Here is a 16,312-nt window from a genome sequence, read left to right on the forward strand (position 1 = left end):
TTGATGCCACGGGACAAAATGACGCAACCCTTCAGCACAACGCTGCTGTAAAGAAGGAACACATTTTCCATCGTGCTCCACAGTGAAACCAGACTGGAGGCGTGTGTTTGTAATGCTGGGAAGAGTGAGGGGGAACATCGGGAGACACACATGGAAGGAAAAAATGGTGTGGGAGTTAAGATGTAGCTGGGGTGGGTTGTGGAGCTGCTGGAAGCTGAGAGGCTGAACCTCCTGAGCTCTGAACCTCCTGAAGGTCGGAATCCCCTCAGCATGAGGCCTGCTGCTGCCAGCCATCTCCTGCCGCCACAGCGCGGCTTGCTCCCCCACAGAGACACCCGTTTCTCACCACATCACTCTGTCACATTGCCAGCAGCCCCGTGGCTCAGCTCACTGCTGGATAAAAAACTCAATTTTCACCGAGCGCGCGCACACACAGGAGGAAAGCACTGCACTCCACACCAAGAGCGCTCAACTACAACTCCCAAGGCACCTCACGCAGAGGGCGGGACCGCGACTCTCATTGGTCAACTCCTCGAGCAGCCGCGCGGCGATTGGTCCGTGGCCACGTCCGTCAGCCTCCTAGCGAGAGCGGGAGGCGGCGGCGGTCGAAGTCCGCCGGTCATGGCGGGTGGCTGCGGGCGGTGGCGGGCGGCGCTGTGCGCGGCCGCTACGGGGCTTTGCGCGGCGCTACTGGCGCTGACGGCAGTGGTGCTGATCCGCACCTACGCGCTGCGATCCCCGGCCATCCCGCGGCTGTGGGCACGGCGCGGGGGAACGGCCGCTTTCAGTATCGGAGAGAGGTTGGAAATGAAGGAAACGCTGCGAGGTGAGGGGCGTTTCGAGAGCCCCGGGCTGCCCAGCAGGGTTCGGTGTTGGAGGGTCTGTTGTGTGTGAGGCGGAGGGCTGAGATTGAGCAAGGAAAGCATTGTTTGGCGATGAGGCTTTGTGGGTTGATTGCATTGCCGTTGGAAATGTGAATTCCCAACTATCTGCCAGAACGCTGTGTGGGCAAGGAGTCGGTTTCCTTAGTAGAAGTGCCATCCCTAATGACAGCCATCGGGCTGAAAAAACAAAATATGTTCCGGTTTTGTGGGGGAAAAAAAAAAGTCTGAAACAGAAGGGAAATGCAGCAGACACAGCTGAGCTGAAGGGCGCCTGTCCTTCCCATTGAGGTCACCCTTCCCTGAGCTGTGAAACAATCTGTAAAACCTCAAAAATGCCAAGGAATGTAAATATTGCTTTGCCTTTTGAAGTGCCGGTCCGATTTCAACGTCAGTTGATCTCTGTTTTGTTTGACCATAGGTGCTGTTAAAATCCCGACTGTTTCCGTGTCTCCGGAGGACTTAAATGCAACTGCCATGGCAGAATTTGGGGATTACATTCAGAAAGGTATTAAACTTTCATCCTTAGTCATCCCTGCTGTTCCTTTTTGCTGTACAGTGGAGTAGCACATGCAGGCTGGATGTGGCTCTGGGCAGCCTGGTCTGGTGGCTGGTGACCCTGCATATAGCAGGGGGTTGGAACTGGGTGAGCATTGTGGTCCTTTTCAAGCCAGGCCATCCTATGATTCTATCAAGGATGCACCAACAGCCAAAGCTAGCAAATAAAAAGTTCGAATGCCCTTTTTTAGTGTTTCGTAGATGGCTAAGTGACTTTGCCATAAAAAAAAGTAAAAAAATAAGGTACTGTTTCAGCTTAACTGGCAGCTCCATCATTGCTGTAAAACAGCTGCAGCACTGATGGATGACAGTTCCCGTTTTTCCTTCAGAAAATCCCAAATAGGAGCCCAAATGGGTTGGTGGGAGTGTGAGAGTGAAGCTGCACATCTGCTTCTTGGAGCAAGTTTGTTGAGCCCATCGAAAACATCTGACTGCTCCGTGGGCTGTACAGTGATACAATTGGAAATTAGCACTGATTTTTCTTTTTCTTGTGTTTTTATTTATCTGTTCTTCCAAACAGTCTTCCCAGCTGTGTTTTCCTCCAAGTTCATTCAACATGAAATCGTTGGGGAGTACAGCCACCTCTTCACAGTTCAGGGTTCTGACTCTGAATTGATGCCCTACATGCTGCTCGCGCACATGGATGTTGTGCCTGCTCCCCCTGAGGGCTGGGATTTCCCTCCCTTCTCAGCTGCAGAGCATGAAGGTTTCATCTATGGACGAGGAACTCTGGACAACAAAAACTCTGCCATTGTACGTCTTCTTGGTAATATTTCAGAGAGAGGAAAAGGCAAATTGAAGGAGTGTGCTCTCTTGAGATTGACCACGTTATCTCTTTTGCCCTTCTTTCCTAAGAAAATTCCTGAGCCCTGCAGTTTCTCCCCAGCTTTTCCTAGAGATGAAGCGAGGTGGTCTTATATTACTGAAGGAAACAATGAGGTCTCTTTCAAGATGTAGAAAAACGTATTTACAGATGCAGATGTGTTTGGTTGAGTGATTTTGTTTTGACACTCCCTCCTACTGTGAACTGCACAAGCGATCCCACAAATGGACACTAGAAATCAGTGGTTGTGGTGGAAAAGATGAGGTGGTTGCTTGTGAGGTTGAGGTGATGTAAATTTCTGCTAAAAATGACAAACTAACAGAAAACTGTAGTTTAAAAGACAAGGGAAATGGAAAAATATGGCAAAGGGGCAAAGGGTAGATTTCATTTCATTTCGGAGTAAATTTCTCATTCTTCTGTTTCTGCCTTAGTACTTTTTGTATGAAACATGTTGCTCCTTAACATAAATGGGATTGGTAGCTCAAGCCAGAGCCAGGCTGTGTAAAGGATGGACGATTTAAAGGAGCAGTGGAGTCCTTGGATGATGAAAAGCGTTGTGCTTTCTATGCACTTTGTCCCTGACTTCATCAGTTGGAAGAACAGGCCTGCGCTGTATTGTGTGTGCATAGACTGATGCTGTATTACACCAAGCCTGAGGCATTACTTGAGAATATGAATGTCATCAGCAGGAGCTGAAGAAGTAAATACTCCGTTTTGAGCAGGAGAAAGTCTCCTTACAGGCTGAGAACACATCGTGCTTCCTTTCTGTTACATTACAATCTTTTGCACTTATTCTCCCATTAACACCATAAAGTAGTAAAATATTCTGAGGTGGGTTTATGTGTTTCTTTTCTGCAGGGCATTCTGCAAGCTCTAGAATTCTTACTGAGAAGAAATTACAGACCCCGCAGGTCTTTCTATGTTGGCATTGGCCATGATGAAGAGGTATTTTCTTTCATTCTGGCTAGATGACTGCTTGTTTGGCATGTACATAGCAAGTCTTATTTCTTTAAACCTTGTTCACCTAGAAAATCCTTCCTGTTCTTTGTTGTGTGTGTAGATACTGTCAGGCTCGTGCTCATAGTTACGTATTGGTTGTTTGGCTTTAAGTGACGTTGATGGGATTTGGTGTAATGAGCAATGAGAAAAGAAGGCAGCAGAGTGTTGTTTCAAGTTCTTTTCTGATTGCAGACGTGGAAGAACTTGGGAGTGTAATAAGGCATGGCAAGCTGGCCAAAGATTGGCTTGGTTGTTGCAGGTGATGAACAGTAAGATGCTTTCCAGCATTCTTCCCTGTGATGTGGCTAAACTTTGCCATTTCCTGACTGGTTTTTCACAGGTGTTTGGTCGGAAGGGAGCAGTGAAGATGGCAGCTCTGCTGGAATCCAGAGGAGTGAAACTCTCCTTCTTGCTGGATGAGGGAAGCGCTATCCTGGACGGCATCATTGCGGGCGTGAAGAAGCCAGTAGCTCTGTAAGTAAAAGAGAAAAAGAATCATTGTGATGAAAATGATTCATTTCCATTAATTATGTGTTAGAAATGACTTTGCTAATGTCACCAAAATGTTTTCAAGGCATGAGGCAGTGTTGGCATTGCTGAAATGACAGAGAGCAAAGGGCCTTTGGTTTGCTTGCTGTCCATCGCAGCTGTGCTGACAAAAGCAGAATGTTCTGCTTATCTCATGCAGGAGTGTTAATTATGCTGTAGAGTCTGTTCACAGGAGGAGAAGCCAAGATATCAGACCTCCAAATGTTTAAAGATTGCTGAGAATTTGTTATTGCTGCTTCTACAGTGTTTCGTGTAATGCTAGAACTATACAGGCTAGTTTCTTCTACCTGTGCTCTGTGCATGTGTGTTTGGAGTTGCATCAATCATTTATTTGTATTTGGCCAGAATTGCTGTCACAGAAAAAGGTTCAATAACACTGAACTTCACCGTGGAAAAAGAGCCAGGGCATTCATCCTTCCCTCCAAAAGAGACAAGTATTGGCATTCTTGCAACAGCAATGTCCAGGTGAGAGCTCCCCTGTTGTCTGACATCAAAGACAGGTTCCCCAGGCGTTGATATTTGACTTGCTTTTGTAATATTTGCTTTTAGAGTATTTAGCAAATTCCCCTTACAGATTTGAAGCTGAAGTTGGCAGCTCACTTTGAAGGGCAGAAACGCAATGCCCAGCAAAGGGACAATAGCCAAATGTCTGGAGTGTGTAGCTGGTAATTGTCCACACCAATCAACATGATGTAGTGTTAGAATGTTTTATCCTGAAGCTGAGTAAATCTTCTCATTACATATCTCTGTGGGTAGCAAACTGACTGGTAGGTACATATTGCAGATAAACCTCATCTGTGGTGTCACTTTTAAATAGATTTTCATGTGTTCTTCATAAGAGTCAGGCCTCTACATTTCTTCAGTTGGTATAGAAAGGAAATTTTTGCGTGTGGCTGGAATGGTCAGAAATGTGCAGTTCACAGATGAAAGTATGGTTACATCTCCAATACGTAGATAGGTTTTAGAAACCAAATCCCCATCAGCCTTCTGAAGCAGTAACAGCCAAAGACTGTTTTAATTGCCAATGTTGATTTGCTTTGCCTTAGACTGGAGCAGAATCCCATGCGCAATCTGTTTGGCCATGGTCCGGAACTCCTGACTATGGAGCACCTTGCATCAGAGGTGAGGAAAGAGCCATCATTTAATTCCCAGTTTTTCATATTGCTAAGTGAAGAGTAACTCAGCATATGAGCTTGGAGCACAGTTATGTAATTCTTGGAAAGAAGACTGAAGCTGGCATTTATCCCACGCTGTGAGTTTGTCCTGTTGGCCTTGTTTCACATGCATGAACGTGTCTTCTTGACAGCTAGAAACTTACTAATGTCTGGTTCTGTTTCTTCCACTTAGTTCAGTTTTCCTCTCAATCTCATCATGAGCAATCTCTGGCTGTTTTCACCTATTGTCAGCAGGTAAGAATTCATATCCTTGCTGAACACTCAGTCTCACTTGTAAGAAATGAAGGCTTGTCAGAAACTGATTTCTGGTCATCCCAGGAAATCACTTACACCATTTAAAGTCAGTGCTTTACAGATAATAAGCAATTTGTTAATTAAACAGGCCTCAGTTCAACTTGTTCCCTGTGTAAATGTGGTGCTTCTGTTAAAGAAATGTCTTTGAAAAATGACTCTTTTCTTTTTGTAAGAGTTCTTGCCTGGAAACCTTCCACTAATGCCTTGATTCGAACTACTACAGCAGTCACAATGTTTAACGCAGGAATCAAGGTAGCTTCATCTTGATAATGTTTATCATTATTATTATTATTTGCTTAGTATAATGGGGCAGTTGGGACTTTCAGTTTCTGTCTGCATACATCTAATTGTAAGATCAGTACAGCCCTAATCTCACACCCTGTGTGCTGTCACAACCAGTCTGGTTCTCACTTCGGGCATGACTTGAATTAAGCTGCAGTTGCAACTTATTTCCTGTCTGAAGTATCTGAAATCTGTCACAAAGAGACATTTGTAAGCCAACATTACAATTGTTTACATTTTAGGATAGATAAGAAACCACACAAAGTATTGTGGACATGAACAGAAACAGCTGCTTCCCTCGCCTAGATGGGAACTTGCTTTTGTGAGCGCAGGTCAGGCTCTTACCATCATTTGAGGAGGGTTAGCATGCACCTTGGACTGAGAGAAAACAAGTTCTGGCTGACAGAGGCAGATTTTGCCCTGATAAAGAGGTGTAGCTACCTAAAAATATTACAGCCCTGGAAAATAAACAGGGCTTTTGGTGTGTCCCTGATGCAGGAGTGATACAGTGGCTGAACAGTGACACTGAGCGGCCACAAGAGAAGTAACACACTGATTTCTTCTGTTGTTTTCAACAAAATTCAAATATTCTGTGGAGGAAGTTACTTTTTTTAGTGAAGACACAACATAGCCCATAACTGAAAAGAAATAATGTGGCCATAAAAGGAAAAATACTGAAAAAAAGCTGCCTGAAATTTCTCAATGCAGAGTTTCTGAAGGCAAGTGTCTCATCATAGGAGGAAAGCTTTTGTGTAGCAGCTAGCTTCATTTTTTCACTGACCCAATGGCTGTTTATTTTTGTAGTTATCTGCACTGTAACTGAGATGCAGCATTTGAATGCTGGGTACAAAACAGATCTTGTATTGATACCAGTGGAAATGGAGTGGCGCATCCACCTGAGAGGCCCAGCATCACTGAGCAGTTTCTGAGTTTGCAGCTGCCTTCCTAATCTGTTTCTAACCTTCCTTTTATGTTCTGATACATTTATTTTTTCTTTTAGCTCAATGTCATCCCATCATCTGCAAGAGCAACTGTGAACTTCCGGATCCACTCTGCAGAGAAGGCCATGGAGGTATTCCTGCCTGCACAATTATTCATTCTTTTTTGCTCTCATCTCAAATAATTTCCTTTTTTCTACCTTTGAAACAGATAACTAATGGCTGCTCTGCTGACTGGAAGCTTCCTTTTGTTTTAATGCTTCTCCATGCTGTCTTGCATTCTGCCTCCCAAGCTTTTGAGTGTATTCTACTTGGGAATCACACATAACACAGCTCAGACATGGGATGTGGGAATGCAGTGCCTTGGTATACAGGCACGTGAGTGTCCTCCCCATTCCTCTCCATCCCTCCACAGCAAAGTGAAGCTCTGCCATCTGAAATTAACTTAGCCCTTGTGGCAGTAGATGTCAGAACACTCTTTTCATCTCTCTTCATGGGAAGGTTTGGGGGCTGCTCCTTAATGGAGGCTGTCAGAAGTGCAGCTGACCTCTTGTCCTTTCTCCTCTGAGATGGAGTGCACTGTGCATTGTTTTCTATTGCCTGTTCCTCACTTAGCCTCAGCACTGCACTACATTTGGGTATGTTTGCTTCAGTCAGGCTCTGTTCTGTGTATTGTTTTTAGGAGTGCAGTGCAAGTCAGCAAAACCGACTTGCTTATGAGCGGAATAGAGTTTATTCAGAACAACCTTCTCAGAAATGCTGTACAGATTCCAAGTGTTTTCTGAATGTGGAACAGATCAAGAGGCAGACTGAACTTGGAATCCTGTCTTGCAATTACACTGAGCAGATTTCAAAAGGTTCCTTGTGCCAAAGAGCATATGTGCATTATATGTGATCGTGGAATGGAATAAAGCTTAGGACTTGTGAGAATGCATGAGCCTTGCACGCTCCAGGCTGGACATTCCTGCTCAGCCAAGGACAGCTGTGATAAATTATCAAAAAGTAATGTCTTCCCTTCCAAAACCTCTGGAAGTTTGTATTTTCTGGAAGCTTGTTCTGGATTAAAGTAGTAAGGAGAGTGGCAACAAGCTGTCAGAGCTGAAGTAGTTGAGGAACACCTCGAGGCAGTGATGTGCATCTGATTGCACTGAGACAAAAGTGTTTGCTTAAATGTCAGCCATCCTCCCAGTAAAGGAAGAGAGGCTGCCACACCATTTCCTAATTCTGCATCTGTGTTTGGAGCAAAAGTTAGCAGTGCATAGGGAAACATCTTCTGCAAAGTAGTATATTGACGTCTAGAAGAGATGCTCTCACTTCTTTCTTCACTTTATTGTTATTATTAATCTCTGTGATTTACCCATAGGTGCTAGAGACAGTTAGAAACACGGTTGCTGATGACAGAGTGAAGATTGATGTTGTAGAGGCCTTTGACCCCCTTCCCATCAGCCCATGGGATGACCAGACCTTTGGAGTCCATGTTTTTCAAAGAACCATTCTGGATACTTTCCCAAATGTTGACAGTGTAGTCCCAGGTAACAACAAGCACATGACAGTTATTTCCTCTTCAGCTTCCTCCCTGCTTTTCTCTCCCCTACCTCCCAATATTGCCTTGTTTCCATTTTCTGTTTCTCCACCCCAGCTGTTAACTACTGGAAACAGCTGTTTTTTCCTCTTTTACTCAGTTCCCTCGTTATGTTTTCAAGTTTTATGTTAGTTTTTAGTGCTGGAAGTAAAAAAGCAAACAGGAAACCAGCAGGAACAATGAGCCTTGAATTTGACTCTCTGCACATACAAAGGAATCTCTTCAGGGAAGAAAGGAATTGTGAGGGGAAAGTAGGAGGTCTTCTTTCTTTAGCTCTTCTTTTATTGTTTCCAGAGCTGGCAAAGCCATTCCTACTTTTCTGTATTGTTCCTTATGATCCCAGCCCCTTCCCTTGCTTGCAGCTCCTTTCTATTTCTGTACTATTTGTTGGACTGCAGTTTGAAGCTTGAACTTTGGTGCAGGTTTGGTATCACAGCTGTTCTTAGAATGACAGAATCATATGTTCACTTCCTCTTCTCCATGAAGGAGAGAATGCTGTTCTTCCAGGACGTTCCAACAAACTGTTCTCAGTGATTTTTGATTTTGATGTAGTTCAGTGTCACACACAACTGTAATCAGACGCCTTTCCTTTCTCCTGGGGGAAAAAGCATGAGTCATTAAATTGCTGCTGCCCTGCACAGTAAACCTGAGGTTTGTTTTCCAGGCACGTGTATTGGAAACACAGACAGCAGGCATTTCACTAACGTCACAGGTGCCATTTATCGATTCAACCCGGTGCTCTTGAAGTCAGATGATCTTCCCAGGTACCGTGTTCTGTCTGCATGTGGGCAGCTGTTTGGGGTGGGGAGTAGAGAAAGAGAGAATTGATAGGCGTTAGGCTGAAGGAAACCCAGCCTTGTGTACCTTGGCGTGGTGCTGGTGTTGCTGCACGTTCTGTAAGGCCACCCATTTCCTGCATATTTGGGTGCTGCACAAATAGGGGGTGGTAATTACACTGAGAGAGTGTTAGCCCTTACTCTTCTTTACTCTAACTGTGAGCAAGACCTCATTCAGGTGTTGGCAATACAGTGAGGCTGACTGGCTCCTTTAGATTGTGCTGCAATGTGAAAGGTATCATTCTGGTGCTTGGCCTTAAGAGTTCAGTGTTTGGACACTGAATATGTTTGCACCTTAAAGTTAGATTTTCTGGGGTAAAGCAATAGCCAAGAACTCCAACATGCAAAGGATTGTTTCTCTGTGTCCATTTATCATCTTGCTGAGGTGCAGATGTCACAGGAGTGCTGTAATGCTTTGATAGCTGTGTGGGACAGGGATATGAATGGTCAGGAAGTGGGAAGAGAGTTGGGTTAAGTTTTCTTTTCCATGTACACCGTGAGTTTAGTTGTGCTGTGAGCCTTAGGATCAGTAAATTATTTCAGTTAGATTGAGCAACAGACACTGCAGTATTTTTGGCATCTGTTGCTGTATTTTTGTGCTGAGCGTTGCTTAATGAGGTGGCAAGTAGGTGCTGGGTATGTGCAGGTGGGTCACAAATGCATGTTGGAATGAAAAACATTCTTCTCTTTCTACCAGGATCCATGGATTGAATGAGAGAATCTCAGTTGAGAGTTATGAGAAACAGGTCGAGTTTCTCTTTCAGCTCATTAAGAACTGTGATGTTGACGAGCTTCCGGAGCCTCACACAAACTCTCATGAGCTATGAGACAAAAACCCAAGAGGAGCAGCTACTGAGGTGGACTTTGGGATGGCAGAGCTCTGGGCCATAAGCAGCAGTTGTGTGTTGCATGTTGAGTGATGCCTGGAGTTTGGTTGTACATAGTGTGGTTTACATACACTGCTGGTTTGCAGCTCCAGGCAAACATACAGTTTGCTGTTCAGTGATAAGAATAGGGACAAAACACAACCACCCAGATTTCTGTGCATTCCTGGCCTTACATGCAGCCATTAATCTGATATTATTAATTTTTTCAGCCCCTTTTTTTTTTCCAGTCTTTAAGCCTCTGAAATTGACATTCACTTAACAATCAAAGCTGCGATTTGCAGTCATTCACACATCGTTAAAAGAGGCTGATCTGCCAACCTCAAAGTTGTCTTCTACAGTTCATTAGTTTTCACCAGTGAAACACATGTGCCTGTGAGAAGCTCACATGAGGAGAACATGATGGGGTGGAGGTGGGATGTCATTGGATACAGCTGCACTAAGAGGCTGTTGCACTGCTGGTGAGATGGGCTCCTTTCCCAGCTGATCTTTTAACCAGTATCAGTGGTGCTCTCAGGTGATGCCAGGGTGAATTTGATGCTGCTGTTTTCTGACTGATCTCTGATTGTAGCTTAAAATGCTGAGCTTTGAGGGGTTTAGCAGTGTTGCTTTAACATGAGTTGCTCTGATCAATGTGGTGCTAGAAACGTTTTTTCCTCTCTTTTCTGTGACTGTCTCTTTAGTAAGGCCCAGGACACGTTGTGATGCTGAGTGTCTGAGTAAGGAAACATGGCTTTGAACAGGTAAACTAAACAGAACTGTCTGATGATCCCATTTCTTTTTTCACTGAATCTGTTCCTATAGCATTCCTCTTTTCTTCCCCAGAGAACTTTGTGAAAGATGGTGAAGCTCTCCCATTTCCTCCAGCTCAGAGGGAGCAGAGCTTTCTCTCCACCTTCATGGTCTGCTCTTCCACTTCTCGCTTTACCTGCTGCTTCTACTGACTCAGCTCTCTGGGAAGTCTAATGTGCACAGGCCATTGATAATGCCTGTGTTTTTATTCCTTCTTGCACTAGCACACCTGTCTTTGCTGACACTAAAGGGTTAAGCATTCGCTTGGCCTCAACAGTCTGTTCAGTTGGAATTACTGTTATTTGTTAAAGAATTCAGAACTGACCATTAGCCAAAGAAAAGACTGTGTGGAGGCTGTTTTCTTGCACTGACATGCAGAGTCTGCTATAGAACCTTCTCCTGTTGCACTGTTGCAGAGATGTGTGTCTCTGAGTGTGAGTGATACCCTGGAATTGAGTGGTTGTTCTGCTCTTAATTCATAGTGTAAAATGTGCTGGGATGTGCAGGAAATACCCAGGAATGTATCCTGAAAAACAGTGGCACTGTGATTCCTGACACCCATTCAGCATTTTCTATTGATTTGCAGACTGATCTTATCAGTATTGCCAATGGGCTGAACTGTCTCAAGCTATTAAATAACTGAAACCAAATCAGCACTTTTATCTAATAAAGCAATGAGTGCAGATTATTTTCATGGTTATTATTTAGTTTTATGATGTACCTCTATAATTGCAGTGAAATCATTTCCACACCTGATTCTACAGCAGAGCGAGTCACAAAGTTTCCATCAAAACAAGTCCACATATTTTCCAGCCTGCTGTAGTCTTTGTACCCTCCTTGGTGTTCTTTTGATGCAAAAATTAGCTAACTCTGTTGATGTGTTACTGGGTAGTGAAGTGAAGGCTTGGATGGTGTCTCGTGGTCCCTTCCAGTCTTAACTGTTCTGATTCTGTTGTAGGGATCACGTTGCAAAAATCCTGTCTTAGGCCACACTGTTGTGCAGTGGAGATGCTGTTGTGGTGTTTAGGAGGGATTTGTTGCCTGTTCTAATAGCAAATGAGCCCTAAAGACATAAAGCATCCTTCATTCTTCTGTGATTTCCTGTCCCCAAACAAAAATCGCTCATCAGCTGTGCTTTGGTGAGGGCTGTTTCTTTAAAAGCAATTCATTTGAAGATTCATTTTGCTGCTGAAGGAAAAGTGAAGAGCAAAGCAGTTCTGGGAAGGCATGGTTGTTTTTGGCAGGTAACGTGCAAATGTGTGCCATGAGGTTTTGCTAATGCATTTCATTGCAGAACCTCATTAATTACTGCTCATCATGCGGTGCCTCTGCAATGTGCAGATATTCAGCAGAGCTTTCTTGCAACCTGAAGCCACTCAACTGAAGGCCTCATCCATCAGGACACAGTGGTGGAAAGCACGTTTTCCACCTTTCCCCATTCCTTTCCAGTTCATTTCTGATTTGTTTTTTTTCTATGCAGCAGCTTTGCTTTCGTATTCCCAGCTGATGAGCAGCCGTGCCACCTCATCTGGCCCAATTCTGAAGGGTTGCTCAGCGTTTGGTATCTGCACACCTCTTCTAACAGAGCAGTTTTTCTTCCCTGCTCCTTTCTGCTCATATGATGTGCTCTCCAGAAACGTCTCTCATCCTGTGTGGTGTTTGAAATCTTAGTGTCACCATGTAAATAAAAACGTAAGGATGATGCTTCAGCCTTTTCTGCTGAGATCCCATACTTTGTGTAGCATAAGGAATTGCTTGGGGATATCAAGTACACCGTCACAAATACAGATGGATAGCTCTGGCTTTTTTTTTGTCATGAGTCACAGTGCTGTGGTCATTCAGGCCAATTACCTCTGATTCATCAGAGAATTAAAAGCCTGATTTTCTATTCTGAAGACACGTAACTTGGCATTGTATCTACCAGGGTTGTGAATGCTGTTTGCATTAGTCAGATTCCAGTACATTAACAGGTTCCTGTGTTAAAGCCATGGTAACTTCCTTCTTTATAGGCAAGTTTACAAAGCTGCCATTCTTCTGACAGTGGTTTCTCAGAGCAGCAGGTCTGTTGTTCAGAAGTAGCAGCCTGCTTGCTGGCACCCCAGCTGATGGAGGGCCATATGTGCCTGCAGTAGGATGGTGAGAAGGTCATACTCCACACCTGCACTGTCTAAAGCAAACTCTGTTGCTAGCATCTATTTAAAACAACGTGGTTTATTTTGAGACCTGAGTGACCAAGCAGAGTTCAGGCACGGGGCTGAAGAAGAATGCAGGAACAAGGTGTTTACAGAGTTGTTTCCCTCCAGCCTTACATTTGGTCCATGCTCTTGGCTCCTCTTTGCCATTTTGATTGCTGTTTCAGTGGTGAATCTATTTGCTCAAGCAAGTGCTATGAGAACACAGTGCAGGCTGTGTCCATCACCAAGCCCTGCTCTTGTCAGTGCCACAGAGCAAGGCGTTTAAGGTAGATGTGAGGGGGCAGATTCTTCACTCAGAGGGCAGTGAGGCCATGGAGAAATGTTGGTGCCCCATCCCTGGAGGTGCTACCTGGATGAGCCCTGGGCAGCCTGAGCTGTGGGGGCAGCCAGCCCACGGTGGGGAATTTGGGTGTCTTTAAGGTCCTTTCCAACCTAAGCCATTCTATCATTCACTGAGGAGCTTGGAGGATGAATCCAGCATTGGCCTTTGCACTGCATGCAGTCCTCAGTAGTGGCAGAGTTGCTTGCTCTCAGAAACACAGCCATGGGTTGTCATTTTAGTCCCTAGATTCAGCTCTTAAAGAGATGACACTGCCTTCACCTCTGAGGTCTCTTTTACAGCCCTACCAGTCGCATGCCACCATCTCCCAGTGCTCACAGCAAAGCCTAGAGGTATTCAGCAGTGCTGCCCTGGGATTTATTGGCTTTAACCAAACAACACAGACGAGGCAGGCAGCGTGTGGTCAGCACTGCCGTGCAGGGGGCTCAGCTCCACGTCCACAGCTGCCAGGGAGGCTGTGATCAAGAGCTCAGCATGGGGGGGAAGGGAGCGCCCTGCCCTGCCCTGCACTGCAGAGATCTTGCTGACTGATTTCAGAGCTGGGATGGGGGGCCCCAAAGGAAGCTGCACTCAGTTCTCAGCAGGAAGGAAAATGACTGCATGGAAGGGTGGTTAGTGCAACGGGTGGGAGACAAAGAGTGAATGCACTTCTGTGTCGGCCTGTGCCTGGGCAGTGGGGTGTGAGGGGCAATGTGCAAAGTGACAATGCATATCCCAGGAAGCTTTTTGGCGTATCTTTTGTTTTATAACTTTAATCCAGCATCATTTTGTGGCTTACTGTAGCCCTGTGAGCACTTGGATCGTTGAGCACTGTGCCTAACAGTGCACTTCTGGGACAGCCACATGGAGGAGCCTGGCTGCGCTTCAGTTACTTCTCTAAGTAATCAGAAAGCTCCTTCTAGCTCGTGGCAATAATCCTCTGCTCAGGGCTGTGCTCACTGCGTGGCAATGCTGAGGTTCTCTGCATGCTTTCTGTCTGGCTAGCACAGCTCTGCCAGCTGATTTTTGTGTTTTCTGTTTGATAAAGGTGATTAGAGAGAGGCAGCAGCAGGTTACTGTCACAGACTGATCCAAAGCCGCAGCAAGGGAGTTGAGCTCCTCCAGAAAGCTTCCAAGAGGAAACCTGAAAGGTTGGCTGTTCTTTTTCTGGCTGTACTACAGCCACTACATCTGTTATGTAGGTATCCAAACCACATTTAAACTTTGTAGCTGCCCTACTGACCGTGCTCTAACTTTGGTACAGGGCTGATTTCAGCCTACCTGGCAAGCTGTGTAAGTACTTAAGAAGAGTAATGTGCCCTGCAGTGCTTTTATCCTTCCAAGTCCACTTGGATACTTAAATCTTATTACTGCAGTACTGTGTAGTTTTACTTAGACACCAGAATTAATCCAGTGTCCCCTTTGGGCTGTTGGGAAGTGAAGGGACCATTATGGAGTGGGGGACAGTGGAGAGTCAAGAGGTGATTCTCACTTCTCCATCCCAGCAGCCTTGTGCTGTTAGTCCTTTTTTCGCCTTAATTTCAGCATATAAATGAATTTGCAGCTTATATCCGGAGCAGAGCAGCAATGAGAGGCATGTCCCCAGTCCCCACATGGCAGATGTCTGTGCTGTCACTGGATCAGCAGCTGTGACACAGGAATCTTTGCCCTGGAGCATGGGAAGCCAAAACCTTCCAGCTCCCCTGTGCCAGGTGCTCTCCCATGGCTGAAAGCCCTCAGGATGTTCCTGGCTGAGGGCAGCCTGTGTTTGTTGCAGCAGACACAGCACGTGGGTGACACCTGAGTGCAGTTGAGAGACGTGGTTTAATCCTTGAGAAAAAGGATGGTGCTGGTTTTGTTTGTTTCCAGGCTAGAAAACAAAATTCCATGAGCTGCGTTTCTTCTTCCAGATCAGGGCCAGATTGGGGTCAGCTTCCAGTGTTGCCTGCTATGGTGAACTGTTTGCTCAGGACTGACGTCTGCAGGGGTAAATAAGTCATTACCCATATCCTCATTAGTCTGAGTTTGGATCTGGGACAGACTGCAGCAAAACTAGAACAGGGAGCAAAGGGTCTAGACCTCCCAGAACACTCTCACATGATATGACAGCTTTTAGTTTTGACCAGCTTTGACCAAATTACTTTCTTTTGCTGGATCTTCTTGTTCATGTCCAGAGCAGGACAGTGCTGTGTTAGCGTGGCAGTACTGAACTCACGTGAGTGCTGTGAAACACATGGCCACCAAGTTCCATGATCCAGTGTAGCTCAGTGGTAAATTCTTTCCTTTCCAAACGTTTGTTGCCTTTGGTACCTGCTCCCCTGTAATTGGAAAGCCATTTCCTGCCCTTTCATCCTCTGCCTTTCTGATCTCTGCGCGTCAGCGTAGCTGCTGAGGATTTCATCTATTTCTGTTCCCTTGTCTCATGTAGCTTTTTGTCTTCACGCTTCCACTTCCTGAGCGTGCAGCTGGCCGGGCTGCTGATCAACAAGGTCACATTTTGGTGCACGTTGTCTTTATGGGGGTGGGGGAAGAGTGGTTATTCTGGGGGAGAGATGAATTTTCCAGGTCAGGAAGGAAAGATGAAGGCACAGCCTTGCAGACCAGGTTTGTTTGGACAAAGGAGGATGAAGGCTGGGGGCAGGATTTGAGGCTGCCATCCCAGCTGCAGTGTGGAACTGCTGCTGATTCACATAAATACAGAATGGCCCGGGTTGGAAGGAGCTTCAAGGATTATGAATCTCCAACCCACCTGCCACAGCTAGGGCCACCAACCTCCACATTTAATGCTAGACCAGTGCTTCAGTTTAGATATCACTTTGTATGCCTCAGATTTTCTATGTTTCTTTGCCAGTATCACATCACAGGTTGTGAGAATTAAATTAGCACAAATATATCACTAATGCTCGTTAGCCTTTGGAACAGTGGGTTCAAGTAGACAGAGCAGCAGCAGAGTGGAGCAAAATGGAGTGCACTTGGGTGCTGTTAAGGCACTGAAAGCAGCGTGCTGATGATCTGCTGCAGCAGTTCAGCTTTCTTAGACATCTGCAAAGGGTTTTGGGGCCAGGGGGAGTTGGAAAACCACGGTAGTTTTATTTGAGCTATCTTCATACTGCTTGATAGATGGATAATAGACATATTCTGTATGTATAGCTGGATGCATTCTGCTGCGCCTTTGCTTCCAAAGCACAAAGTGTTTTGTAAATTG

At 45.4% G+C, this 16,312-nt stretch overlaps 1 protein-coding gene across 3 annotated transcripts; it reads left to right on the top strand.

Moving 5' to 3' along the window:
* The first annotated feature begins 606 nt into the window (after nt 1-606).
* On the top strand, nt 607-12,302 carry PM20D1 (peptidase M20 domain containing 1). 3 transcript variants are annotated; one of them, XR_006181243.1, is made up of 15 exons: nt 622-826; nt 1,303-1,389; nt 1,960-2,192; nt 3,121-3,207; nt 3,602-3,735; nt 4,156-4,275; nt 4,857-4,932; nt 5,158-5,219; nt 5,453-5,531; nt 6,562-6,633; nt 7,863-8,031; nt 8,746-8,845; nt 9,615-9,774; nt 10,485-10,544; nt 10,627-12,302. XR_006181243.1 is itself a non-coding variant. In XM_042884408.1 (13 exons), the coding sequence occupies exons 1-13, from the start codon at nt 622-624 to the stop codon at nt 9,742-9,744; spliced, it is 1,554 nt and encodes a 517-aa protein (XP_042740342.1). In that variant the 5' UTR covers nt 607-621; the 3' UTR covers nt 9,745-12,302. The 3 variants fall into 3 exon arrangements, 1 of the variants encoding a protein (XP_042740342.1); XR_006181242.1 differs by having other exon boundaries at nt 9,615-10,544; XM_042884408.1 differs by having other exon boundaries at nt 607-826; nt 9,615-12,302.
* The last annotated feature ends 4,010 nt before the right edge of the window (nt 12,303-16,312 follow it).

This window comes from Lagopus leucura, unplaced genomic scaffold, assembly GCF_019238085.1.
Source record: "Lagopus leucura isolate 7727_CA_CO unplaced genomic scaffold, USGS_WTPT01 Super-Scaffold_100043, whole genome shotgun sequence".
In the NCBI taxonomy this organism is placed as follows: Eukaryota; Metazoa; Chordata; class Aves; order Galliformes; family Phasianidae; genus Lagopus; species Lagopus leucura.